General features: G+C 46.4%; 1 protein-coding gene across 1 annotated transcript in view; it reads right to left on the bottom strand.

The window, feature by feature from the left end:
- MMP28 (matrix metallopeptidase 28) overlaps positions 1-27,071 on the bottom strand; it is a 129,711-nt gene that overhangs the window by 71,477 nt on the left and 31,163 nt on the right. The window contains exon 2 of the mRNA XM_075334186.1: positions 9,312-9,385. Within this exon, the coding sequence (XP_075190301.1) occupies positions 9,312-9,385 (74 nt within the window). The remainder of the gene's footprint in view (positions 1-9,311; positions 9,386-27,071) is intronic.

The following is a 27,071-nucleotide window of genomic DNA, read 5'->3' on the forward strand; positions in this document are numbered from 1 at the left end:
CGCCCAGCCCCTCCTGTGAGGTATATGCTCCCAGCCACATCTGTGATGTATATGCCCCCAGCCACTCCTGTGATGTATATGCCACCAGGCCTTCCTGTAATGTATATTCCCCAGCACTTCCTGTGATATATATGCCCACAGCCCTTCCTGTGATAAATATGCGAACATCCCCTCCTGTGATAAATATGCCCACAGCCTCTCCTATGATACATATGCCCATAGCCTCTCCTGTGATATGTATGGCCCCAGCATCTCCAATGTGATATATATGCTCCAGCATGTGATGTATATGCCCCTAGCATCTCCAATGTGATGTATAAGCGCCATTTCCTCCTGTGATGTATATGCCACTAGCATCTCCAATGTGATGTATATATCACAGGAGGGGTTGGGGCATACACATCACAGGAGAAAATGGTGGCATACACATAACAGGAGACGCTGGGGCATATACATGACAGGAGGAGCTGGGAGCATATACATGATAGGAGGGGCTGGGGCATATAAATCACAGGAGGGGCTGGGGGCATATATATGGCAGGAGGGGCTGGGGGCATATACATGAAAGGAGGGGCTGGGACATATAAATGACAAGAGGGGCTGGGGAACAGACATTACTAGGTCACTGGGAGGCATAAGCATTGCTGTGGGGCACAGATGGCACTGGGGTGCACAGACATCACTAGGGTGGCGCAGAGAGCACTAGGGGGGCACAGACATTACTAGGTGCACAGAGACATCACTAGGTGGGCACAGACATCACTAGGGGAACACATACATCACTAGGGGAACACATACATCACTAGGGGGACTCAGACATCACTAGGGGGACACAGACATCACTAGGTGGCACACACACCACTAGGGGGGCACAAACAGTAATGGGCCACCACAGGCATCACTGGGGGGCACAGACATAACTAGGGGGACACAGACATCACTAGGGGGACACAGACATCACTAGGGTGATACAGACATCACTAGGGGGCACACACATCACTAGGGGGGCACAGACAGTACTGGGCAGCCACAGGCATCACTAGGGGAGCACAGACATCACTAGGGGGGCACAGACATCACTGGTGGGCACAGACATCACTAGGGGGACACATACATCTCTAGGGGGGCACAGGCATCACTAGAGGGGCACAGCCATCACTAGAGGGGCACAGACAGTACTGGGCAACCACAGGCATCACTGTGGGGGCACACAGACATCACTAGGGGGCACAGACGTCACTAAGGGGGGCACAGACATCACTAAAGGAGGCACGGATATCACTAAGGGGGGCACTGATATCTCTAAGGGGGGCACAGACATCACTGAGGGGGGGCAAAGACATCACTAGGGGGGCACAGACATCACTGAGGGGTGCACAGACATCACTGGAGGAGACTGGGGGGCACGGACAGCACTTGCAGAGCACAGACATCACTAGGGGGTACACAGCACTGGGGGTGGTACACATCATTGAAGGGATCACAACACTGGGGGTGATACACATCACTGGGGAGGCTGCACACAGCACTGGGAGCTGCACACAATACTGGAGGGGGCACGCTGCACCGGAGAAAGGGCTGAGAGCGGGCACACAACATTGGAGAGTGAGCACACAGTGCCGGAGAGCGGGCGGCACACAGCGCCGGAGAGCAGGCACACAATGCTGGAAGCAGTGAAGCTGCTGTGGGATGGAAGCGCAGAGCGCTAAACATGCCCACAAAGTAAGTCCTAAGTTCACTGACACCTGCCAGCGACAGAGCTCATTGATGTGAAATCTGCTTGGGGGCAGAAGAAAAGGTCATGGCGGGCCGCATGCGGCCCGTGGGCCGGAGGGTCCCCACCCGTCATAAGGTCTCAAAATTCACATAACGGTTAAAATTGACCTGATTCTGGCATCTTTTGTTTGAAAGACGCCAAAAACTAAATTAAAAAATAGTCTATGGGGAGTCCAAAAAACAGCATCATGGGGGCCTACAGTGTCCCATTTGGGACGTGTGTGTACTACATACTCAAACTCCTTAGCGCTTGACTTTCAAGTTCAAGTCACGTGATAGTCACTTATTCATTTGGCAATTCTGTGCCCTTTAAACTCTCCCCTGACTGGGGATGGCATGGGTTAGATGCTGGGCTACCTCTTCTTAAGAATCTTCTTCAGCTGGCTGATCTGTATGGTCTTGGATTACAGATCACCTATCCATCTGTAGCTTGGCCCACATTAATTTCTAGAAAACTCTCAGTGCCTCCATGAGTGAACACAGGATAGCCAATTTTGGATACCAAATACTCAAATAGGGAGATCAGATGGTTGGAGAGGCTCCAGAGATTGGGGTCTGCTGGAACTGGATTTTCTATCCTAAAGGCAAAAAATGCTGATGATGATAGCGGGTGGAAGCGTTAAGGCCTTTCTCAGACTTCACTCTGTAGACCGGGATATCAGGCAGATTTTCTATCATCACATACGGTTCTGAACACCTGCGATCAGCAAGCTTGTGTTTTCCATGAAGGCCAAACTAGTCCTTAAGGAAGTAGACTGGGTGCTGTTGCACTCCTTCCCTTGAAGAACCCAATAACGTCATTGTGTTGTCGTGTAATGTAAGATGTAATGTGATGTATTATAATTTAAGGTTATATGTGGTAATGTAATGCATAGCACTTGTATAGGAAGTTACTAGACTGTAGGGTAAGTAACAGTTAAGCGTTAGGACCAGTCCACAATGGGTTCTGTTTAACCCATTTACGACGCAGCCAATTTTCTATTTTGCATTTTCATTTTTTCCTCCCCTTCCTAGAGCCAAAACTTTTATGCTTCTGTCCACATAGACATACATAGGCTTGTTTTTTTCAGGATGAGATGTACTTTTGAATAGCAATATTCATTTTACTACATAGCGTACTGTAAAACTGGAAAAAAAATTCTGAATGGGGAGAAATTGTGAGAGAAAAAACAATTCTGCCAAGTTTTTTTTAGGAATTGTTTTTTATGGTGTACATTTTTATGGTGTAAAAGACCAATTATGGTGATACCAAATATGTCCAATTTCTTTTTTATTATTTTTGTTATGAAAACCCCCCCAAAAGTTTGTAAAAAAAAAAAAATTGGGGAGAATGAACTACTAAAAGGTGAAAAAGTGAGAATATCCACAACATTATTTACATGTGGTTTTTTTTCCACATCCTTTATTTATTTACATCCATCTTCTTATAACATTACATCTGACACTTTCACTCATTCACACCTACACATCCATTCTCACTTTTTCACCTTTTAGTAGTTCATTCTCAAATATTAACACTTTACACTTCGTCGCCCCAGTTTAACAATTTAAATTTCTAATTTTAATTTTTATCATTTTTTGTAATTATTTTTCTATTATTCATGATACTACATACATGTAATATAATGAATATCATATCAGATCACACTTGACACTAATTCATCCATAATTTTCACACACATACTAATTTTTCACCTATTTAGTAGTTCATCCTCATATAACACTTCACATTCCTTCATCTCACTTTAATATTTCTATTTTTTTTATTATTTTACAATTATGATTTGTTTCTAATTTATTTTTGCATATATTCATTTTTTATTTTACAATTATATTTCATCTTCATTATTATGATTCATTTAAATTTCATATTTATTGTGTTCTCACTAAGTTGGTCCCAAAGTGTTGGCACCCCCTCCCCTTCTTTTCATATTAAAAATATGTGCACTTTTCAGTTTTGTCATATATATTGGATAGTTTGTATCATTGTATTTATTGGAACTATATTCTATGTGGGGAGGTATATGGGACTGTCCCTTTGCAAATCTAATATATTATATGACTAAAGGCCGCTTTACACGCAACAACATCGCTAACGCAATGTCGTTTGGGACACGAAATTCGTGACGCACATCCGTTCTCGTTAGCGACATCGTTGCGTGTGACACGTACAAGCGACTGCTAACAATCAAAAATACTCACCTTATCATTGATCGTTGACACGCTGTCCAGTTCCCAAATATCTTTGCTGCTGCGGGTATGATGTTGTTCGTCGTTCCTGCGGCAGCACACATCGCTATGTGTGACACCGCAGGAACGAGGAACCTCACCGTACCTGCGGCCGCACGCAATGAGGAAGGAAGGAGTTGGGCGGGATGTTTCGTCCCGCTTATCTCCGCCCCTCTGTTTCTATTGGGCGGCCACTTAGTGACGCCGCTAGAATGCCGAACGAACCGCCCCTTAGAAAGGAGGCGGTTCGCCGGTCACAGTGACGTCGCTAGGCAGGTAAGTAGTGTGACAGGGACTAGCGATGTTGTGCGCCACGGGCAGCAATTTGCCCGTGATGCACAACCGACGGGGGCGGGTACGCACGCTAGCGATATCGGTAACGATATCGCAGCGTGTAAAGCGGCCTTAAGTCGACCTGCGTTCCACTGTGGAACTATTTCCTTTTACCACTGTGGTTTAATACCAGGCTGAACTTCAGCCTCTTCCATGGAATGGCACATTTCCGGGTTTCAATCGTTATGGACACTGAGTTTTCCCTGCGTCCATAACGCTGCGTTGTGCAGTAGAAGTGCAGTGGGAGGATTTTTAGAAATCTCCTGCTCACAGTGCTTATTTTCTTCACAGCATAAACTGACATTTGGTGCTGCAACATGTCAATTTATGCTGCAGAGACGACAGTTCTCTGCGGAGAGAATACAGCTAAAGTCAGCAGCAGCCTGAACCTGGACCGTGGCCGTGGACATCACTCACATCACCACAGTCTCAGTGTCGCCTGATCGTGGGCACATAGCCTAAAAGTGAAAAATTTGCTGCTAGAGCAACATTTTTGTGATGCCCCTGGGGGTTCAAAATCCTCACTATACCCCTGAATAAAACCCTTGAGGGGTTTAGTTTCCAAATTGGGGTCATTTGTGGGGGGTTCCTGCTGTATAGGTACCCTAGGGGCCCTGAAAATGCAACATGGTGCCCACAATCTATTTCAGCTTTACCAAAATTCAAATGGTGCTCCGTCCATTCCAAGCCCTCCTGTTTGTCCAAACAGAGGTTTTTGTACACATATGGGGTATCCCTGCGCTCACAAGAAATTGGATAACAAACTGTGGGGTCCACTTTTTGGTGTTTCCTCTTAATAAAGTGATACATTTGGTGCTAAAGCAAGATTTTTGTGGAAAAAAAATGAAAATTTTCAATATGACGATCTAAGGTTATCAAAATCTGTAAAGTACCTATGGGTTAAATTGCTCACTATACCACTGGATAAAAGCTTTGAGGGGTAGAGTTTCCAGAATAGGGTCACTTATGGGGGAGCTCCACTGTTTAGGTACCTCAGGAGCTCTCCAAACGCGACATGGCGCCCAGTAATGATTCCAGCCAATTTTGCAGTCAAATGGTGCTCCTTCCCATCCGAGCCCTGCCGTGCACTCAAACATTTGATTTCAAGCACATATAAGGTTCTGGCATACTCAGGAGAAATTGCACAATACATTTTTGGTGCATTTTTTCCTGATACCCTTGTAAAAAAAAAAAAGCTACTTGGTTGAAGTAACAATTTTGTGGTAAAAATGTATTTTTTTTACTTTCACAGCTCAACGTTATAAAATTTGGTGAAGCCCCAGGGGGTTCAAAGTTCTCACTAATCATGTAGATAAATTCCTTGAGGGGTCTAGTTTCTAAAATGGGGTCACTTGTTGGACGTTTTTGTTGTTTAGGTAACTTAGGGGTCCTACAAATTCAACATGGTGCCCGCAATCATTTTCAGCCAAAAATGCTTTCCAAAATTCAAATATTGCTCGTTCTGTTCTGCGCCAAACGGAGGTTTTTGACCACATGTGGGGTATTGGCGGCGCGCTCAAAAGAAAGTGGGGAACACGTTTTGGGGTCCATTTTGTTGTGTGATTTCTTCAAGAAGTGTATAAATTGGCGCAAGAGCAACATTTTTAGGTAAAATATATATGTATTTTTTTTTTCATTCCACATTGCTTTTGTTCTGGTGAGGCAAATGAAGGGTTAATAAACTTCTTGAATGTGTTTTTTTGAGGGATGCAGTTCTTAGAATGGTGTCACTTTGTGTATTTTCTGTCACCTAGGCCTCTCAAAGTCACTTCAAATGTGATGTGGTCCCTAAAAAATGTTTTTGTGAATTTTGTTGAAAACATGGGAAATAGCTGATGAACTTTGAACCCTCCTAACTTCCTAACCCCCAAAAATGATGTTTCACAAATTGCGCTGATGTAAAGTAGACATGTGGGAAATGTTGTTTATTAACTATTTTGTGTGACATAACTCTCCGGTTTAAGGGCATAAAAATTAAAAGTTTGAAAACTGCAATATTTTCAAAATTTTCATCAAATTTCTGATTTTTTCACAAATAAAAGCACAGAATATCATTCTAAATTTATAACTTTCATATAGCCCAATATGTCACGAAAAAACTATTTCTGAATCACTGGGATCCGTTTAAGCATTCCAGAGTTATAACCTCATAAAGGGACACTGGTCAAAATTGCAAAAAATGGCCTGGGCATAAAAGGGAACACATCATCAGGATTTTTGTATATTACCTAAAGCCAGTGCTATACTGGCACTATCAGGCTGCTTATTTACATACCATTAGTGGGCAGCTCGGATGTATAGGTTTTCAAATCCAAGAAAGTGAAGTGTATAAATTCAGCAGCTTCTTTAGTGACAGTTGCATCTGAGCAGATAATCTCTGGGTGGGTATTCATATGGAGTCCCGCCCCCCTGCCTGTTGTTCCTTCCTCTCTCTGTTCTCTATGGTAATTTATTATACAAACTATTCACTTTTTTGAAGAACCTGTGTGAGGTCATACTCATGTTATCCGGTATCCAGCTTTGTTGGTTGAGGCCCCACCCCTGCTGGTCACATGGGTATGACCTCACCACAGGGCCTTCAAAAAAGTGAATCGTTGGTATAATACTTACCATAGAGAGAGGAACAGGCGGCAGGGGGGCAGGAATCCATATGAATACCCACCCAGAGATTATCTGCTCAGATGCAACTGTCACTCAAGAAGCTGCTGCTGAATTTATAAACTTCACTTTCTTGGATTTGAAAACCTAAACATCCGAGCTGACCACTACAGATATGTATAGAATCAGCCTGATAGTGCCAGTATAGCACTGGCCTTAGGTTATGTACGAAAATCCTGATGATTGGTTCCATTTAAATACAAAACTGGCTTCATCCTTAAGGGGTTAAGGAACAAAGTCAATGTTTTGGAGTCTGATCTCAATCCTATTGAAAATTTGTGGGTAAAGCTGAAAAGGCCGGTGTGAGCAAGGCGACCTACAAACATGGCTCAGTTACACCAGTTCTGTCAGGAGGAATGGGCGCAAATTCCTACCAACTATTGTGAGAAGCTTGTGGAAGGAGATCCAAAACGTTTGACCCAAGTCATACAGTTTAAGGGCAATGGTACCAAATACTAATGAAATGGATGTAAACTTTTGACTTTGCAGAAAGTAATAAAAATGCCTTAAAACATTCTCTCTCTCATTATTCTGGCATTTGGCAAATATAAATAATTTTTGTTCCTAATTGACCTAAAACGTGAAAGGTTTATTCTAATCTCATGTGAGATAGTGAGAGAAACATGCATATGTGTCTTTTTAGATAGTTTATGTAAACTTCTGCTTTCAACTGTATATGGATTATTTTTAGTGTTTTTATAGTGCTTTGACGGAATCCGGCAGAAAAAGACGTCATGAGCACAAACCCTAAGGACCTAAATAAATGCCACAGTACGTTTTCCATGAACCTATTGGAATGTGAGAAAAGAGTAGGAGTGATTGCCAGGAATCAAAAGTAGATGAAAAATTGCATTACTGAGAAAGTTGACATATAATAATGTATAGTGTAGCTGAGAAAACACTGAGAAATACAGATATGGAAGGAATGAGGAAACCAAAACAGATAGAAGCTCTGTGCAGAAAGGGAGTGGGAGTATATTCTACATTTTCTTTACATTAAATCTTGCAGTGAACAACATTCATGTGCAGCAAATATAATGAAAGACTTAATGTAGAGTGGTTCTGAATTAGTTTTAAACAAATCCTCTCATCCTCATCATTATAATGCTGTAAGTAGTTCAATGAACAGTCTGTCAGTCTAGCCATACTTTATAAATGGGTTGGTCCAAAACTAACGTTTATTAAAATCCAAAATCACTATTTAATTAATAATCTAATCTCCTTTCTAACATATTTAATTAATAACTCCCTACTGTTCCCTATCTACTCTATCGGCTTTATTTTTTTTCCTACTTTTTGTTTGATGACATTTTGTTTGAGAATCCCCAATGCATGCTCAAACAAAACTTCATCAGGGGCATAGGCTGTGGTGACCTGTCCACCCTGAAACTAAGCGTCATGAGTGACTTCTGCTTCAGGGACTGGTCTAGGTGCTGCTCTACTTAACATGCATTGGTTGTCAATTCTGACGTATGCTCAATAGAGCAATCTTGTCACTGTGCAATGTTACTTTCAAGGCACAATGCCAGTGCGTTCCCTCAAAGGCTCTAGTGAAAAGTAACAAGAGTGTCGGCAAGAGAGTGCACTGTCAGAGTGCATTATAAGGAGAGAACTTGATCAGCAGGAAGAGCAGAGACATCACTAGCAGGAACGGGCATTCACAATTCAGTGTTTCAACCAATGTGATAACCAGGAAAAATGGACTGTATGTTTACAGTATGGTAGTAACCTAACCTGTATACTGCAACAAGAAAGAGACCAGACCTTTAAAGAGCAACAATAGATAAAATAGCAGCCTAAATCAATGCTCTGAACAGTATGAGCAGTATTTCATAAGATTACAAGGGTATTCTGGTATACCAATTTTTATATACTATGGGTTTGGGGAAGTGAAAAATAACAAAACTTGCTACTTTTACTCAGCCCCTCTTTCGCTATGCCCTGGTGAAAAACTACAGTGTTGATGTCATAAATCCATTGCACGTGACAGCTGCAGCCAATCAGTTGGCTCAATGGTCTCTTACCATATACATCAACATGACCACTGATCCCAGTGATTGACTGCAACTTCCAAGTGTATTGCAGTCATGAAGTCACCGCTATAGCCATGTCAACAAAGACCAACACCAGTGGTGAGGAATTTTCTGTTAATTTTAACCTAACCAAGCCCATAAAATAAAAATGTAATAATTGAAAACCCCTTTAAAACTCTAAAAAACATTTCTAGATTTTATAATGGCAAATATGGATTCTATCAATGTATTGTATACATTAATGCTGTTTTATATGCCCACCCTCATGTAGACTGCACTTACCTCACTGCTGCTGCAATCTGTTCCCTACTATAGTCCTTTTCATCTTCAAGGTAGCCATATTTCAGAAGAAATGCCTAGACAAAATAGGAAGAATTGTATCAGGATCAATAAAACATAAGCTTTTCGGTATGTAGAAATATGGTTGTTACTTTGGTAAGTCTATTATTATTTATTTAGAGTCATCCATATTTTATTATAATCAGGTCAATATTTAATGAGCTTTGCGTATACTATATTGGATTATATGCCATCTAATGTACATGAAAGGAATGTTAGCAGCCACCAAGGGTAATAAAACCATGATGCTGATGGACAAGTAGATTATACATGAAATGGACCTATGAAGTGATAATACTCGGAACAATTTAGGGGTTATAGAATTCCCCATAGAATGCACCTGCCACAACCTCATGAGAAAAACTACCGTAAGGGAAGGGGGTTGAATATGAATACTTTTTCAAAGCACTGTAGATAAATATCATGAATAGATAGATAAATCTTAGCTCCTGAAGAATCTTCTTATTTGGATAAAAAGGAGCGCATCAGAGAAAACGTTCTGCAAAAGCAATAATTACAGTGACAAAATCTCAAAGGGTATCTGCGAACAGTGAGTTTTTTTAGGAGGTATTAGAGCAAAAACATATTGTGCTTAAAATTTCAAAATTCCTCAACAATTTGGAGGTTCTACTCAGTTTTCGCTCTGAAAACTCTGCAAAAAGACTCCTTGCGCTCTTACCGTAAGTGTATGTGCACACTTATTTTTTTAAGACAGGCAAAAACAAAGTTTCTAGTGGAAGCCGCTTTAAGAAATTAGTTCTTTTGGCATGATTTGGAGGAGTTTTTTTTATTTTCTAATGTGGTTTTGAAAACAGTTTTTAAAGCATTCTGAAGGAGTCATTTTCCAAAAACATTTTTGCAGCCTTTTGATAGGAAAGTGCCTAATTGAAGTGGATTACATTAGGAGCCACTTTAAAGAAGAGATCAGAACTTTTTTCCCCCACCAAGTGTTTTTTTAAAAGCTGATGCAGAAAAGAAACTATAAAAACCCACCTGAAAAAAACACTAAAAAAGTAAAACAAAATGAACAGATACATTGCAATGTCAAAAATATTGGCTGTGCATATGTTTGATGTTTTTGAGCTTCTTTTTACTGCTTCAGACCTCGAAAGCTGTGACACAGAAAGCTTAGGAAGGCCCAGTCTTGCTCCCAGTATCCACCTGGGCGGCCACTCCAGTGAAACTAGGAGCACGTCTAAATTGTCTCTCCTCCAGAAAGAATGTGACGCCCTGGGCAAGCCAGGGGTCACAGGTCATGACACCACCACACCCTACACCCCGGATAGGTACACCTGAGCTAAATCTAAAATCCTTGTTGCCTTTCTCCAGGAGCTGATGTCCACACCAGGGGGTGGGCCAGGCGGTTGGCTCCGCCCACCGAGGAGTTCACAGCCCTGGAGGCGGGAAAACCAGGCAGATTAGTGAGAGCTGAAGTTGAGGTTGGAGTGAAGTGGTAGAGGAGCAAGAGAGAGGAGTTAAGGTGGAAGAGAAAGTGACAGTTGAAAGCCTGAAGTTGGTCCGGGTGTGTGCCCCAGACTGAGACAGCAAGGTTAGCAGACGGTGGTGACCGTCTGCAGGAGAGGCTGATCGGAGGCCGAAAGGACCGTGGACGGGTGGTGGCCCAGCGGTACCGGAACGGTATATGAAGAAAAGCCAGCACCATTGGCAGGGGCCTTTCGGATCCCGGCAAGGCTAGGAGTCGCCGTGAATTTGCCAAATCCGTCAGTGAAGGGGACCTCTGGGTCTCCCAACAACTAAGTCCCGATTGAAGGCAACAGTCCAACCATTGGAGAGACACCGCCACCGCCAAGGCACCAGTTTCTCAGGGCCAGCGCCTGTGGGCAAAAGAGGGGCTCCTCCGGCCCATATCCAAGTCGGGGAGCGGTTAACCGGTGGGAATCCATCGCTACCAACAGTTACACTAGGTGCAGGGACAGAGACCGTCACCGTCAACTACCGGGGAAAAGCAACAGCAGCCGTCCGTGGGAACCGTCTTTCCAGCCGTGTGTTTTACCGAGAACTGTGTCAACGTCTCAGGCTGAGTGAGTACCACCGTGCTGTGCGGCACAGCGCTGCCCCCGTGACCCTGCACCTCACCAGGCCCCGCACCTGGCCTGTCATCCCTCATCCTCCACCCCATCACTGGGCCCCGGGACAACCAACCCCTACCCACGGAGGGGAGAACTAACAACTCTGTTGCTCCCTGTCACCGCTCCCGGGATCCCCATACAGAGCAGCGGTGGTGTCCACACAATCACCACAACCGTGGGTGGCGTCACGGACAATAAATCCCCAAAACCAATCCCCTTTTCACTCACGGGCGAGGAGCGCCGCTCGAGTCCCCGGGATCCGGCCCATCGCTCGAGCCACCGAGCAGCAGAGGCCGCAGCCGCAGCGGCAGCCGGACCCGAGCAGTGGGAGAGCGCAGCGTCCCCTCCTCCGCCCGCGACAAGAAGATAGCTTGGGATGTGCAGGGGAAGTGGTTCCTGATTGTCACATATTACCTCTCTAGACGAATCAGGAGGGAAACCACCCTGAAAAGTTCTTATGATAAGGACACAGCGAAATGGTGACACACAGTGAAAACAAAACACATATTGAGGGCTTTTTCAGTGTAAGGGGTACTTTGCATGCTGCGACATCGCTACTGCGATATCGTCGAGGTCAAATCGAAAGTGACGCACATCCGGCGCCGGTAACAACGTCGCAACGTGTAAAGCCTAGATGCGCCGATAAACGATCACAAAAGCGTCGAAAATTGGTGATCTGTGTAGCGTCGGTCATTTTCATAAGGTCGCACCAATGGGAGATACGATGTTGTTCCTCATTCCTGCGGCAGCACACATCGCTGTATGTGAAGCCGCAGGAGCGAGGAACATCTCCTTACCTGCCTCCACTGGCTATGCGGAAGGAAAGAGGTGGGCGGGATGTTTACGTGCCGCTCATCTCCACCCCTCCGATTCTATTGGCCGCTAGGAAGGAGGCGGGTCGCCGGCCAGAGCGACGTCGCAGGGCAGGTAAGTGCGTATGAAGCTGCCGTAGCGATAATGTTCGCTGAGGCAGCTATCACAAGATATCGCATGTGCGACAGGGGCGGGTACTATCGCGCTCGGCATCGCTAGCCAATGCTAGCGATGTCGCAACATGCAAAGTACCCCTAATACTGACCAGATCCTTGACCAGAAATGTAAAAATGACCCCAAAAGGGTGTATACTCAAAAGAATAAAAACTGAAGGTCTGTGCAAATGTGACTAAAACTCAAGTGGGGTCTCACATCCAGTCAGTTAAGACACCCCAAGATCACATCTGAACCTCAGGATCTCAAAGTATTCTACCCAAGCCTTAGATCTTTGGGGTCAGGGTTACCTACTAGATGACTATATAAGCCATGCGACATACAATACATACTCAATGGGAGCTTCAGGGTGTATCAGGCCTAAGACACATGGCATGAAAATCAGTGCGAGTGGAGTGCGATAAAAAAATTGCATTCTACTCGAACCAATATTAGATTATGTGTCAGCGCACATGAGCAATTATTTTCTCAGCCCTAATCGGACCGAGAAAACAATCGCAGCATGCTACGATTGTAATGTGATCATTGTTTCTCTCTCACCCATTCAAGTCTACGGGGCGAGAAAAAAATCGCACTGCACTCGCGGAACATAGGTGTACCGCAAGTGCAGTGCGAGAATGTCAATAGCTGGCTACGGAGGAAAGAGGGAGATAAATCCCTCCCTCTCCTCCGTAGCGGCTCGCCCCTCCGCAGCACCAGCCCTCCCTCCTCAGTGCTGGCCCGTCCCTCCGCAGCACCAGCCCTCCCTCCTCAGTGCTGGCCCGCCACCCGCAGCACCGGCCCGCCCCCCGCAGCTGAGGTCCGCTTGCACGATCGGACCTCAGTCGCAGGGACACTCGCATGACACTCGGCTCTGCTGTACTGCCAGCATGAGCCGAGTGTCATGCGAGGGGATCACAGTAATCCCCGTGTGGCCCCAGTCTCAATCTACTAATGCGGCCCAGGCTGTAAGCGCCTTTTCAAAAAATACTACACAATCTTTTGCCCATACACGTAGCACACACAAGGGTCATTCACAGAAAGCAACGGATCAAACATAGAAATCCTTGTGAACTAATCCATATGTACCTGTTTGTGGCCCATTGTGTATTTTGTTGTAATGTCACCCACGATAACTTCCTCACTTCAACAGATTAAGACAATAAACAAAAGAATTTCACACTTGTCTGAATTGTTTCATTATGTCTAATGCCAATTCCAACAGAAATGGCGAAATGTCACTAGCCACTTTGCAGGATATTAGTAGAGACAGAGGGAAATGAGGATTTTCCTGTAAAATGAAGTGGGAGCTAAGAAATTGTTCTATGTGGCTTTTGTTTTGTTTTTGTCAATGCAAGAAATAAAACAAAGAGCAAGATTTCCTCCGCAGGATGCCAGGAAAGCTGCATATGTTTGTGCTATGTTTATAATACACTCGGTTCACAATACAAGCTTTACGATTTTCCGGTGTTACTCTCAGCTTAACTTGTGGCACAAGACCAATCTGTACATTATTCTGGCATACTTTTCTAAATATGCCAAATGCTAATACACATTCCATAACGGAATTACGTGTAACAAGTGCACAACTTCACAAGAGAACATGCTGGGATGCCAAACCAGGTTTGGGGGATTTAGTACAATAGTTCATGTTATAAAAGGATATAGTCACAGATGTTGGTGGATGCTTGATGGTATCTTCACATCAGGTGGATAGGATTCAAATTTTTCTTCTATCTATCTTAAGACTGGGTATGGCACAAGAACATTTACAATAATTGGATCCAGTCCCATGGTTAGTTGCTGTCATAACTGTATTTCAGTTGGGGGAGAACCCAGGTGAATCTGGTGTCAGAAGATCACAATGCCTTGCTGCTGGCAGGTTCACTACTGTTATTGGATTACATTCCCTTGCTTGTGGTGCTGTAAGGGTTAAGCACCCTTTACTACCTGGCAGCTGGCTGTAGCTTCCAATCTCAGATGCAGCTCTTTGAGATCACTCCCTTTCACTATTTCAGTCATGTGATCTGATCACATGATGCCCGTCATAGAAACTGAATCCTTATTTCAATGTGGTCCACTTTGGAAGGAGCCTGGTCTGGACGAAGTTTGTCTTGTTGTGTACAGCAGGGGTGTTTGCTGCACTGAAGCCACCTGGAGTGTTATTCCTTGCATGTATAGTTCCACTGTTTGTATTCCTACCCTTGTGTTTCTGTATTGAAGTGGTGAGTCTAGTGAACTTGTTGGCCTACTCACTAGCCAGGGTGAGTGTAGGGCTAGCTGAGTGCCTAAGGCAGAGGTCTTAAACACGCGGCTCGCAGGCAGCATGCAGCCCCTGTAGCTGCTTGTTGCGGCCCGAATGCCTGCAGACCGATCGTTACTATGCAGGGGGCTGGCGCTGGCACTGCTTTACTACAGTAGATGCATTTGCGGTACAGCGCGAGCTAGGAGCTCTCTGCACTATACCAATCAGAAACAGAACAATCGCGGTCGCAGGGGTCACCACAGAGGAGTCACAGGAGGCAGCAGCCGTTCTAGAGCTCACACTTTTCCCGGCTAATTAAGCAATTGCTTACTCCCTGTTCTCCACGCCCATAATCCCGCCCACCTCTTTCCACTGAAGCCAATGCTGAGAAGTGGGAGGGATTAGGGCCACAGTGATCACCCGGGTGCTGGCTTTGTGCATCTGCTGGGCGATGGATCCCCCACTGGGCCCCTGACAGTCTCTCCTCCAACATACAGCACATATGCTGCATGTTCTATCCATCAGAAGAGGGGAGAAATGCTGAGCACAGCCATCCCCTACCTACACTCACTGTTCCGGAGCCTTGCAGGAGTAAGCCCCGCCCACCGGGAGTAAGCCCCGCCCACCGGCATGGAGCTGCTATGGAGTCTCAGGCCTGTGCAGGGAGTGCTGCAGGAATAGGAGACGTCTGAGGAGATTGTATCCCTCTCTCCTGCACTGCCATTACTCTGTAGTCAGCAGTAGCAGGAGGCTCCAGAGGAACACAATGCGACCTGAAGTGAGTACTAGAGCTCCCTGAATGAAGACTCCAATCCCACTACCCTCTTCTATACTCCTATTTGCCTCTCACAGCTGCACTCTCCTGTCCCCCTCCCCCACAGCTGCACTATCCTGCCCCCTCCCCCACAGCTGCACTGTCCTGCCCCCTCCCCCACAGCTGCACTGTCCTGCCCCCTCCCCCACAGCCCTGTAGCTGGTGATTTGCCTCACCGCTGTCCTTTGATGGTGGCCGGGTCTCCTCATCTTCATGGTTTGCTGTAAGACATCTAACTTTCTTATTTCTTTGTATATACAGAGTGTACAAAATGCTAACATATACAGTATATAAAGAGAAATCTAGTGTATATGACTGCATTTGTGTGAATGTGTACACGTGTGGCATTTTTAAAATTCAGATACTAAAAAAGCAGAATTAATACTAAAAGGGCCAGAAAACCCTCTTAAAAATACTAAAACTCGTGTATCATTAAAAAAACAACTACCATTTTTAGATGCAACATGAATAAATCTATAATGTACAGAAAAAGAAAAAAAAAAAGATGGATAAGGCTATATACCAGGATGGGGGACAAAGATAAAAGCATGGGATGGGAAAGCTGGGTCCTGTTGGAAAGAGGCTCTTTTCCTTAAGCACCCAGCTTTCCCATGCTCTGATATCCCTCAGAACCCAGATTTCATATATTCTGATATCTATCTTGTCCTCAGTGCCCAGCTGATGCTCTGCTATACATCTTTCTCTTAGCACTCAACTTTCCCATGTTTTGCTTTCCCATGCTCTGATATTAAGGGCAAGCTGGGTGCTGAGGGAAAGTTGTATAGCAGAGCATTGGAAACCTGGGTGCTGAGAACAAGATGGATATCAGAATATGGAAAGCTGGGTACTGAGGGAAAAAGGGATATCGAAACATGGGAAAGCTGGGGGCTGGGGGAAAGAACCAAGTGTCAGCGTAATCCTCCTGTACCTGAAAGGGGGCCCCGGTCCTAATTTTGCACCGGGGCCCATCGAACTCTAGTTACGCCACTGATACCAATGTCAAGCAGGTAACATCGCTGTATGAAGTCACCTGCTTGCCTGTGAATGGTAGAGAGCAGAGAGCTCCTAGCGTACGCTGCACCGCAAATGAATCAAGTGTAGTAAAGCCCAACCGGCGCCAGCCCCCTGTATAGTAACGCGATCGTCACGGGCAGGGCCGCCATCAGGGCATTACTACTGGAACTCCTGTACTGGGCCCGGTGAGCAGCAGGCAGGAGGGGGGGCCCGAACACGCTGACAGGCCCCTCCCCTTTCATTCCTCTGCTCACCGGGCCCCAGGGCAAGGGGCGTTGACAGTACATTTTGCAGGGCTGGCCGTGCAGTGAGCAGGAGGCAGGAGGGGGGGCCCGGAAATGCTGACAGCCCGGGCCCCTCCCCTTTTATTCCTGTGCTCACCGGGCCCCATGGGCGGGAGGCAGGGACATTGCACTTACAGCACCTGCAGTCGCACAGGGGCCCCAAGCGGGAGCGGGCCCCTAGAGCCTGAAAACGTGTTAACCCCTTAGCGACCTATGACGTACTGGGTACGTCATAGCTCCCTGGTACTTAAGGACCCATGACATACCCAGTACGTCATGGCGAGATCACGGCCCTGGTAGCTGCGATCGCTTTGCAATATCTTAGATTCGGGGAGGAGGGGCCCTCTGCCTGACCTAAGGAGGCTGTGATTGGCTGACGAATGCCGCTCAGCCAATCACAGCCACTGTAATTTTTCAGCCATTGAAAATGGCTGAAACATTAAAATCCAGCCATGTTCAGTGAAGCTGTAGCACCGATCATTGGCTGGAGCTGGGTGACCTCAGTTTCACCCGCCCCCAGCTCTGAGTGGAGAGACCGCCATTGCCCCAGCCCCCACCCTTCAGCCGCCGCCATTGCCCCAGTAGTCACTGCCCCTGATCCAGCGTCACTGAACCCATTTGCTGCGTCCCCTCCATCTGCCACCGCCTCCCCCATCAGCCGCTGCCCCCCTCCCTCATCTGCTGCCCCTCTCCCTCATCTGCTGCCCCTCTCCCTCATCTGCTGCCCCCTCTCCCACCTCTCACCTTCCTCCATCTGCTGTGATCTCCCCACCTGCTGTGACCCTTCCACCTGCTGTGACCCCGGCCCCACCTGCTGTGACCCCCGCCCCACCTGCTGTGACCCCCACCTGCTTTGACCCCCACCTGCTGTGATCCCCCACCTGCTGTGATTCCCCACCTGCTGTGATTCCCCCCACCTGCTGTGATCCCCCACCTGCTGTGATCCCCCACCTGCTGTGATCCCCCCCACTTGCTGTGATCCACAGCCACCTGCTGTGATCCACACCCACCTGCTGTGATCCACACCCACCTGCTGTGATCCCCCCAACCTGCTGTGATCCCCCCCACCTGCTGTGAATCCCCGCACCTTCTGTGATCCCCCCACCTTCTGTGATCCCCCCACCTGCTGTGATTTCCCCCCACCATCTATCCGTCCCTCTGTCTATCCGTCCCTCTGTCCATCCGTCCCTCTGTCCATCCGTCCCTCTGTCCATCCGTCCCTCATCTATATTTAGCACCCACGGGGCAGGGGTTAAATGTTACTCGTCGCTGGGCTGGTGATGTCAGGTCAAGGGGATGTCACACATGGCCCTGCCCGGCTTCGTGGCCTCGAGGTGTACAATAAAAGGGGATTTGGATGATGGTGGGGGAATGATGAGGATGATAGTCTTGTGACACCACCTGTGGTACGTGGCCAGGGATTAGCCACCGCTGCTGTCGCTGTCCTTCGGGGCGGATGGTGTTGCAGCAAGGATGGTTCTGCTGCCCACAGGTGGAGCAGGGCCCCGGAGAGGATGATGAGGAGAGTAGTGGCCGCTGGCGCTGAAGCGCGGGGCGACAGCAATCAAAAGGCTGAATCAGATGCTGTGGTTCCAGCTGTGATGGGCCCCAGCCAATCCCAGATCCGTTAGAGGTTAGAACCGGTATGGTGGTCAATGGGCCCTTCCTTCTTGCGACTTTAAAGATGGATCCCCGTGGCCTGAAGCTGCTTGGGGACCCCGGTTTGTGTAATGTTAGCTCTTGTCCCGTGTGTAGGTGACGCGGGGCCGCTGTGGGGCTTGACTGTAATCACGACTCTGGACCCTATGTGGAACTGTGCTCCGGGATCTCGTGGTGGTCAGAGGGACATGCAATCCCCCTGTCCTGCAGATTTTGGTGATACAACGTGAAGTCTGTTCCACCCTAAGGCTCTGCACCCTGAACTGCACCGGTCCTGCTCCTGTTCTCTCCTGCTGGAGAACACTCTAACTGTTGTGTAAGCTCCTAACTCCCCATGGTGCTGCTCCTCCCCCGGTTCCCTGTCACTAGTGGGTGGCTGCCCCCCATGTTTGGTGACTACCTTAAGACCCGACCCTAGACTGGTCCCCAATGGGGAGGGCAACCTGGTTGTGTATATGAGTTTGTGTTGTGGAACTGGTACCGACCTCCTCTGGATCCAGGATGAGTACTTCACCTTAAGTGAGGTGCAGTACCCTGTGGTGACTGAAGCCTCAGGGGCGCCACATATCCATCTATCTATCTATGATTCTATCTATCTAGCCATCTATTTATGATTCTATCTATCTGCTGAAAGAGCCTTAAAGTGAATCAGTCAGCAGGTTTTTGCTCCCCATCTGAGAGCAGTATAATGTAGAGACAGATACCCTGATTCCAGCGATGTGTCACTTCTTGGCTGTTTCCTTTCATTGTGATAAAATCAATGTTTTCTCTGCTGCAAATCTAGCAATTATACAGAGCTCATGAATATGCTGGACTACCTGCAGCATGACGAGTAGCCCTGTAATCATAATCTCCTGCTGATTAACCAGTGATGTTATCAAAACTATTCTAAGCAGCCCAATAAGTGACAATTGCTGGAATCAGGATCTCTTCCCCTATGTTAAGCTGCGCTCAGATTAGGTGTTAAAAACCTGGTGACAGATTCCCTTTGAAGGGGTTGTCAGGTCTAAATCCACAAGTCTGCATTATCACAAGTTGGTTTCAATTACTTTAAAAACTGTATGTGACACATTCCCTTAAAGAAAAAAAAAATAGATATACCAAAAATAAATATACACCAAAGAAGTTAGATTTAAAAAGAAAAAAAAAAGTTAGAGTAGGGCCCTGTCAAAAGAGTCTACCTTGTTGCGGTGGCAGGCTTACAAAAATCTTTTGGCCAAAACAAAATCTGATGGCTGTGTGTGTGATACGGTGTTCAATGTGAAGGGTTAATGTGTGATTGGTGAAGTTGTAGTGCAGAAGTGAAGTTTTTCCATGAGTGGCGGTGAGACTATGAAAGATTCGTGGGCTGGAGGCGAAGCTGGGCTGGAGGCGGAGCTGGGCTGGAGGCGGAGGAAAGGTGAGAAGAATCTTTATTTTTGTGTATGTGAAGAACGGCATAATAGGGAACTAGGATGAGGACTGGAGACATTATTACTTGGGCACAATGTTACAAGGATGGGCACAATGTTACAAGGATGGGCACAATGCTACAAGGATGGGCACAATGCTGCAAGGATGGGCACAATGCTGCAAGGATGGGCACAATTCTACAAGGATAGGCACAATGCTACTGGACACATTACTACTGGGCACAAACATGGGCACATTACTACAAGGCACAAGGATGGGCACATTATTACTGGGCACATTACTACTGGGCAGATAAAAAAAAAATGTAACATTAAAACAGATTTGTTTTAATAAACAAGCAAAAAATGTTCACAAAAAGTGATCCAAAGGTGTATAGAAGAAAATACATGGAATCACTAAAATGTCACTTGGCCCTGCAAAGAATGCAGCCCCCCAAATAATTTTTTTTCTATATGCTGCCCATATACGCAGCCGAGTTTGAAACCCCTGACCTAAGGTATCCGGCTCAGTGACAGGTTGCAATAACCTGTATAGGGATGCTAGGGAGCTCAGAAATCAGCTTGAGGTGAGTTCAGGAGGTGTCCCCTCACCACTCTCCCTAATGGCAGGAACCTATGTTGTATCATGACCCCTGTGTTCCCTGTGCATTGTGAAATCTTCTGAGGGTTTACCAGGTACTAGGTAAACCCTGTTAGTCTTGTGCGTGACAGAGTGGCATGCATGCAATAAGTTATTTTTTTCTTAAGTTATCAAAATGGTTTATTTTGCTATAAAGAACAAATACACCCCTTATCATACACATTGATTTAGAAAAAAAAAGGCACACCCCGTTTGGTTTTCCATTTTTATAATAAGCGGTCATATCAGCATATCACCCATTAAAACCGTCCCTTTAAAAACTCAAAAATTAAAGATCAGATAATTTATGCCCAAAACAGTAAGGCCATATTCCCACGGGGAAAGTGTCCTGTGGATATAACCACAGGACATTCTGCAGGAGCTCCCAGAAAACCGCAGCACAACTTTGTCTGTTTCCATGCTGCGGTTTTATTGTGGAATGTCCTGCGGATATTCTGCGGTCATTCTGCATTGAGAATACAGTACCATGGCTTCGGCACTGCATCCTCAATGCAGAACAAGTGCTGGAGTGAACATACTTACCGCCATCACGCAGCACTTTCCGGTTGTGTCTGCACTTTGCAGGAGAAGGTGGGCGGGCTGTCACATGACCGGAGATCGTGCAGGCCCCGCCCACCTCCTGCTCCTGGCTCCACCGCGCTCCTCTGCACCGGAGGACATTAATCCGGTGTCGTCTATGAAGGCAGGTAAGTATAGCATCGTGCAGAAAAATCCACAGGAATAATTGATATGCTGCAGATTTTTCCGCAGGGAAATCAGCATTATTTCCGCTGCGGAAAAAAACACAGCATGGGTAGAGCACTCCCCAAATGCTATATAAATGGCTGGGGAGGGGGCGTGGCCTGGCCATGGAGGAGAGAAGACACGAGTAACATCGCTCCCGTGCTGAGATCGGCCCCAGGTCCACAAAACCCCATAGTGCACAGCCAGATACACCCTCAATGTCGGCCAAACGGAGGGGAAACAAAAACGACGTGCCTTGGACTTACCGACACCCTGCAGTCCCGGAATCACGCGATTCCTGAGAAGCGCGTCCGGCCTAGGGCAGCAGCGATTCAACTCTAAGATGGCGGCGGCAGCTTCCCCTGCAAACCCCTCAGCGTGGAGAAACAGAGTGGACGCAGAGCGGGACACCGGGGCTCAAAGCGCTGAACATGCAGCAGCGTTCCCACCACCCTCCGGATCAAAGCAGGAGATGGGGAGAAGAGAGACGCCTCAGACGGACCGGCACACAGATGACTCAGGCAAGATGGCGGCGGGGAAGCAGGGAGGAATGGAGCCACAAGATATGAAACAACCGGAGGTAGGGGGAGAGCGGCGATGTCCCAGTGGAGGGGAGGAGAACACAGGCAGGGGTTCTCAAGGCCCAACTGCAGTAGAGGCTGACATAGCCAATTTACCTCAGACAGATCCCAGGCATATATCCTCGGGCCTGCAGGGAAACACAGGAAGACAGGCATCAGGAGCTGTAGCTGTGACACACAGCTCAGATAAAGAGAGTCACTGTCACCCTCCTGAAAGTAATATCAACTGGAATATACAGCAGGAGAATAATAAGACCCTCTTGGCCCCAGATGCTAATATGGATGCCACTACCCCCACTATGTCAAATGGACAAGATACAATAACATCTATAGTAACTGTACCATCCTCCCCTGAAAGAGGACTGCTCCCTCATTTACTCAGGCCCACTGCTGCCAATGGGTTGACAGGAGAAGCTCCACAAAATGGTTCTCAACAAGATGACGGAGTATGGGAAGATTTAAAGGCACGGATACGGACCATCCCTACCAGGGAGGAGATGGAGAACTATATTACAAGAATGGAAGCCACATACAAGGCGGAATCATCCGCGATAAGAGGAGAGATGCAAAAACTGACAGAAAGAGTGGAGAAATCTGAACACCTCACAGAAAAGGTTTCACAACAAATCACCACACAGGAACAGGCGCTAACTGAACAGGCTTCACAAATTGAATACCTGACAGATCTACTTGACGACTTAGAAAATAGAGGAAGGCGTAACAATATCAGAATAAGGGGTATCCCCGAAGCGGTGAGCCCACAGGACCTTGATGTAACCCTGCGCCATCTGTTCAACTCAATATTAGATCTTCCTCCAGATGCTAAACTAGAATTGGACAGAGCTCACAGGGCGCTAGGCCCAAAACCAACACAAGGTGCTAACCCACGAGATGTCATATGCAAAATACATAAATATAAGAAAAAAAGAAGATATTTTAACTAAAGCACGCCAGAAGGGCCAAATTATACTCAGAGGCACGCCTATTCTGCTCTTGCAAGACCTCTCTCGCCATACTCTACAAAAACGAAGAGTATTGAAACCCCTTCTTGATGTCTTAAAACATGAAAATCTTCTTTACTCGTGGGGACTCCCCTTCAGGCTACAGGTACGCCAGGCAGGCTCCCTACGGGTTCTCCGTGACCTAGCTGATATTCCGGAATTCTGTGCCGCTCTACAGATCCCTTTGATCCATATCCCTTCAGCGGACTGGCCTAGGGTACACAGAAGGGGGGAGAGTTTGCCTGCCCTGATGCCTTCGCTCCCACAACGACCTCGTGTCCAGAAAAACAGGGATGCCCCCCAAAGAGGAGGAACCAGAAGATCTAACACCTCATCTACACCCTAGAATTGACCTACACCTCCTGACACTCGCTGAGCTTTCTCTGTGGAACTTTCCATACAGTAAGACCCAATGGAGGGCCTTATTTTGGACGTCTTTTGCTTTTCACTTTTGTGGACAGTCTCCTGATCGATTACATTGAGCGACGAATTTCGATAGGATGGCGGTATCTATATGATTCCTACACCTACTTATGGCCTATGTAATATGCTATCGTAAAATGTTGCCATACTCGTATATGAGTATTACCAGAGCAGGCCGTTTGGCCTGATATTGCATATAGCATATATCATATCATATTTAGCATTTCATATTTTATGGTTCATGTTTATGTCTTTGTTTTTACCTTTGCTTACTTCATGGCTGTGGATGTTCCTGGGTGACCGGTCGAAGATCAAGGGTCACCGTATTAAGCATTTGGGCCTGGGGCTGGTTTGGCAGGGAATCAATCCCTAGTGGAAAGACAGTCCCCCCTATTGGGTCTCTACTCGCTGCAGGCAGGAGTAGAAATTAGTGACCCCCCCTTTTGGATTTATTGACTTATAGTCAAACTTCTATAATATATCTCATTTTCCCAAACTTCCTACATTCTATCTTTCCCCCATACCGACCCATCAGTTGAGTACTATACTTAGATATATACTTATATATTTTCACACACCCTCCTCTTCCTCTTCACTCTCTTTCTTTTCCTTTCCTCTTCTCTTCTTCTTTCTTTTTCTTTTTCTCTTTCTCCCTTATCCTCTCCTTCTCTCTTCTTTTCTCGCTTCCGCATAATACCAGCCCTACTTTCCTACGTACATCCCTGAACCCAATCCTCTCGACCTCTTCCCCTTTCCACTTCCTAGTGTCTTATATATATTTTTGATAACACCTGTCCCCCTTTTTTAATCCTCTGAGGTCCCCAGAGCAACATGACTACGCTTAACTGCTGTTCAATTAACATACGGGGCTGCAACACCCCTCAAAAACGTTCACAGGTCCTGTACTCCATGCATAAGAAACAAGTTCACGTCCTTATGTTACAGGAGACACATTTTAAAAAAGATCATGTACCCATACTTAAAGACAGATTTTTCCCTGTGTGGTTTCACAGCACCAACCCCGACTCTAGATCAAAAGGGGTCTCAATTGCACTTCATAAACAACTGGTGCACACTATAGTAGACTCAAACATTGATGAACAGGGTCGATATATTTTTCTTAAACTGAAAATAGCAAATTCTCTGTTCACACTGGCAAACTGGTACCTTCCCAATACTAATCAGATCTCTCATTGCAGAACCCTTTTAGCATTACTCGCTGTTTTTGCAGAAGGAACAACAGTAATCGGAGGTGATTTCAACTTTACAATGAACTCGGCTCTGGACTCTTCATCTGGACGGAACACCACTCGGGTCAGAGAATTTCGTGCCCTGAACCGGACCCTCCATGCCCTCCGGCTGATCGATGTGTGGAGAATTCTAAACCCTCAAGGTAGAGACTATACATATTATTCCCCACCACACAATACATACAGCAGAATAGATCTCTTCTTGGTGAGCCATGGGGCACTGGCATGGAACCCAAGAGCAGACATTGGGGAAATTTTCTGGTCTGACCACGCCCCTGTTTACGTATCCCTTCAGGTTCCATCCTTTCCCCAGCGTTCGTGGACATGGCGACTGAACAACAATCTACTTAAGGACACTCTTTGCCTAGAGGAGTTGAAAACTTCAGTTGACTCCTTTACGCAAATACACAGCTCTGATCAGACTTCTTTGCCCACCCAATGGGAGGCATTAAAATGTGTCCTTCGTGGAGTACTAATCAAACATGGCTCCAGGATTAAAAAGGAAAAGGCAAAGGAGGTGGAGGAACTGCTGACACAAATTCACGAGCTAGAAAACTTACATAAATTAACACGCACTCCAACAGTCCTGGCCGAACTGGTCCTTAAGAGGGTCACGCTTAGGGACCTACTAGACCAGAAATATTCCCGACACAGAGAGAGACTCCAAGGTTATTATTATACATCCTCCGATAAATGTGGCCACCCCCTGGCGCGTCTCTTACACCCCAGGGCTAACACCTCATATATTCCTTATATCACTACTAGAGGCAATACAAAAACGCACGACCCGACAGTAATACTAGAAACCTTCCGGTCTTATTACGAGGACCTATATAATATCAAAGGGCAGTACTCGGAACTACGGCCAGCGGACCTGATTGGGAAAATCAAGAGTTACGTGCGGGAGACGGCCCTACCCCCCCTAGATAGCCTTGCGGTGGAAGCATTAGAGGGAGATTTTCTGGAATCTGACATCTATAATGTAATTAAAAGCACACCCTCGGGAAAGTCTCCAGGCCCAGACGGATTTACCCCGCCCTTTTATAAAATACTCAAGGACCAATTAGCACCGATTATGACCAAAACGTTCAACTCAATCGACGGAGAGTCGCGGCTAACACCACAATCCTTGGAAGCCCACATTAGCGTGATCCCCAAGCCAGGAAAGGACCCATCTTTAGCTTCAAACTATAGACCCATATCTATTTTGAATATAGACCTTAAACTTTATTCCAAGTTATTGGCTGACAGGCTGGCCCCACTCCTGCCCTCCGTTATTAACTTGGACCAAGTTGGGTTCATTAAGGGTCGGGAGGCAAGAGATAATACGATCAAAACCCTATCTCTTATTGCTAGAGCCAAGAAAAAGTCAATCCCGTTGGGTATTCTGAGTATTGACGCAGAAAATGCCTTCGATAGGGTCCATTGGAGCTTTCTGAGGACAGCTCTGGAGCATCTGGGTTTGGGACCTAAGTTCTTACAGAAAATTAATGCCCTGTATGATAATCCATCGGCCAGGGTTAGAATTAACGGGACATTGTCTTCTTCCATTGAGGTGAGAAATGGGACTAGACAAGGTTGCCCCTTAGTCCCTCTCTTATACGTGGTGGTCATGGAACACTTAGCTAACGCACTTCGGGGAAACACAAACATTAAGGGGCTTCAGATTGGCGATAAACACCATAAAATTGCTTTATATGCAGATGACCTGCTAATATATGTCTCCCAACCCCATATTTCGTGCCCGGCCATAATGAAAGAATTCGATAGATTTAGCCTCCTGAGTAACTTTAAAGTTAACCTCACAAAATCCGAAGCCTTAAATATCTTGCTGTCACAGGAGGATGTTACAAAAGCGAGGAACAACTTCCCATTTAAATGGCGACCTTCCACCATCAAATACTTGGGCATCCATATACCGACAGATATCTCGAAGCTCTACACGCTCAATTACCTTCCACTGCTGGAGAGTACAATTAAAAACTTTAAATCTTATGGGGGTTTAAAATTATCTTGGATGGGTAGAATGAATGTGGTGAAAATGGACATCCTGCCACGTTTTTTATATTATTTTTATATTATTTTTATATTATTTTCAGACTATCCCCATTTCCCCCCCCTCCAGCTTCTTTAGTAGCCTTCAATCAGCTATCATTCGTTTTGTATGGGGTAGGCTGAAGCCTAGAATCAATCTCCGCACCCTGGCCCTCCCTAGGACGCTGGGGGGAGCTGGTCTTCCCAATTTTAGGGGCTATATGCATGCTGCGGCCATGTCCCGCTTAGTGGACTGGCACTTTCACGAGGTCTCCAAGCAGTGGATACAGGTGGAGCAGGAGGGACTGGAGATACCACTTAGACACCTTCCATGGCTACCCATCACTGACCTCTCTGAAGTGGGCTCGTACTCAGAATTCACCAGAGATACTCTTAAGGTTTGGCATAAAATATCCAGTAAGTTATCCCCTACACAACACAGCGGTCCTCTCACACCTTTATTCTCCACTCCATCGTTCCGTCCAGGATATCGACAAAAAAGCTTTCTCAGCTGGAGGGCAGAGGAGGATACCCGGCTGGGGAGCATCCTGATTGATGGTAAGTTAC

The sequence above is a fragment of the Anomaloglossus baeobatrachus genome, chromosome 2, assembly GCF_048569485.1.
Source record: "Anomaloglossus baeobatrachus isolate aAnoBae1 chromosome 2, aAnoBae1.hap1, whole genome shotgun sequence".
NCBI classification, from domain to species: Eukaryota; Metazoa; Chordata; class Amphibia; order Anura; family Aromobatidae; genus Anomaloglossus; species Anomaloglossus baeobatrachus.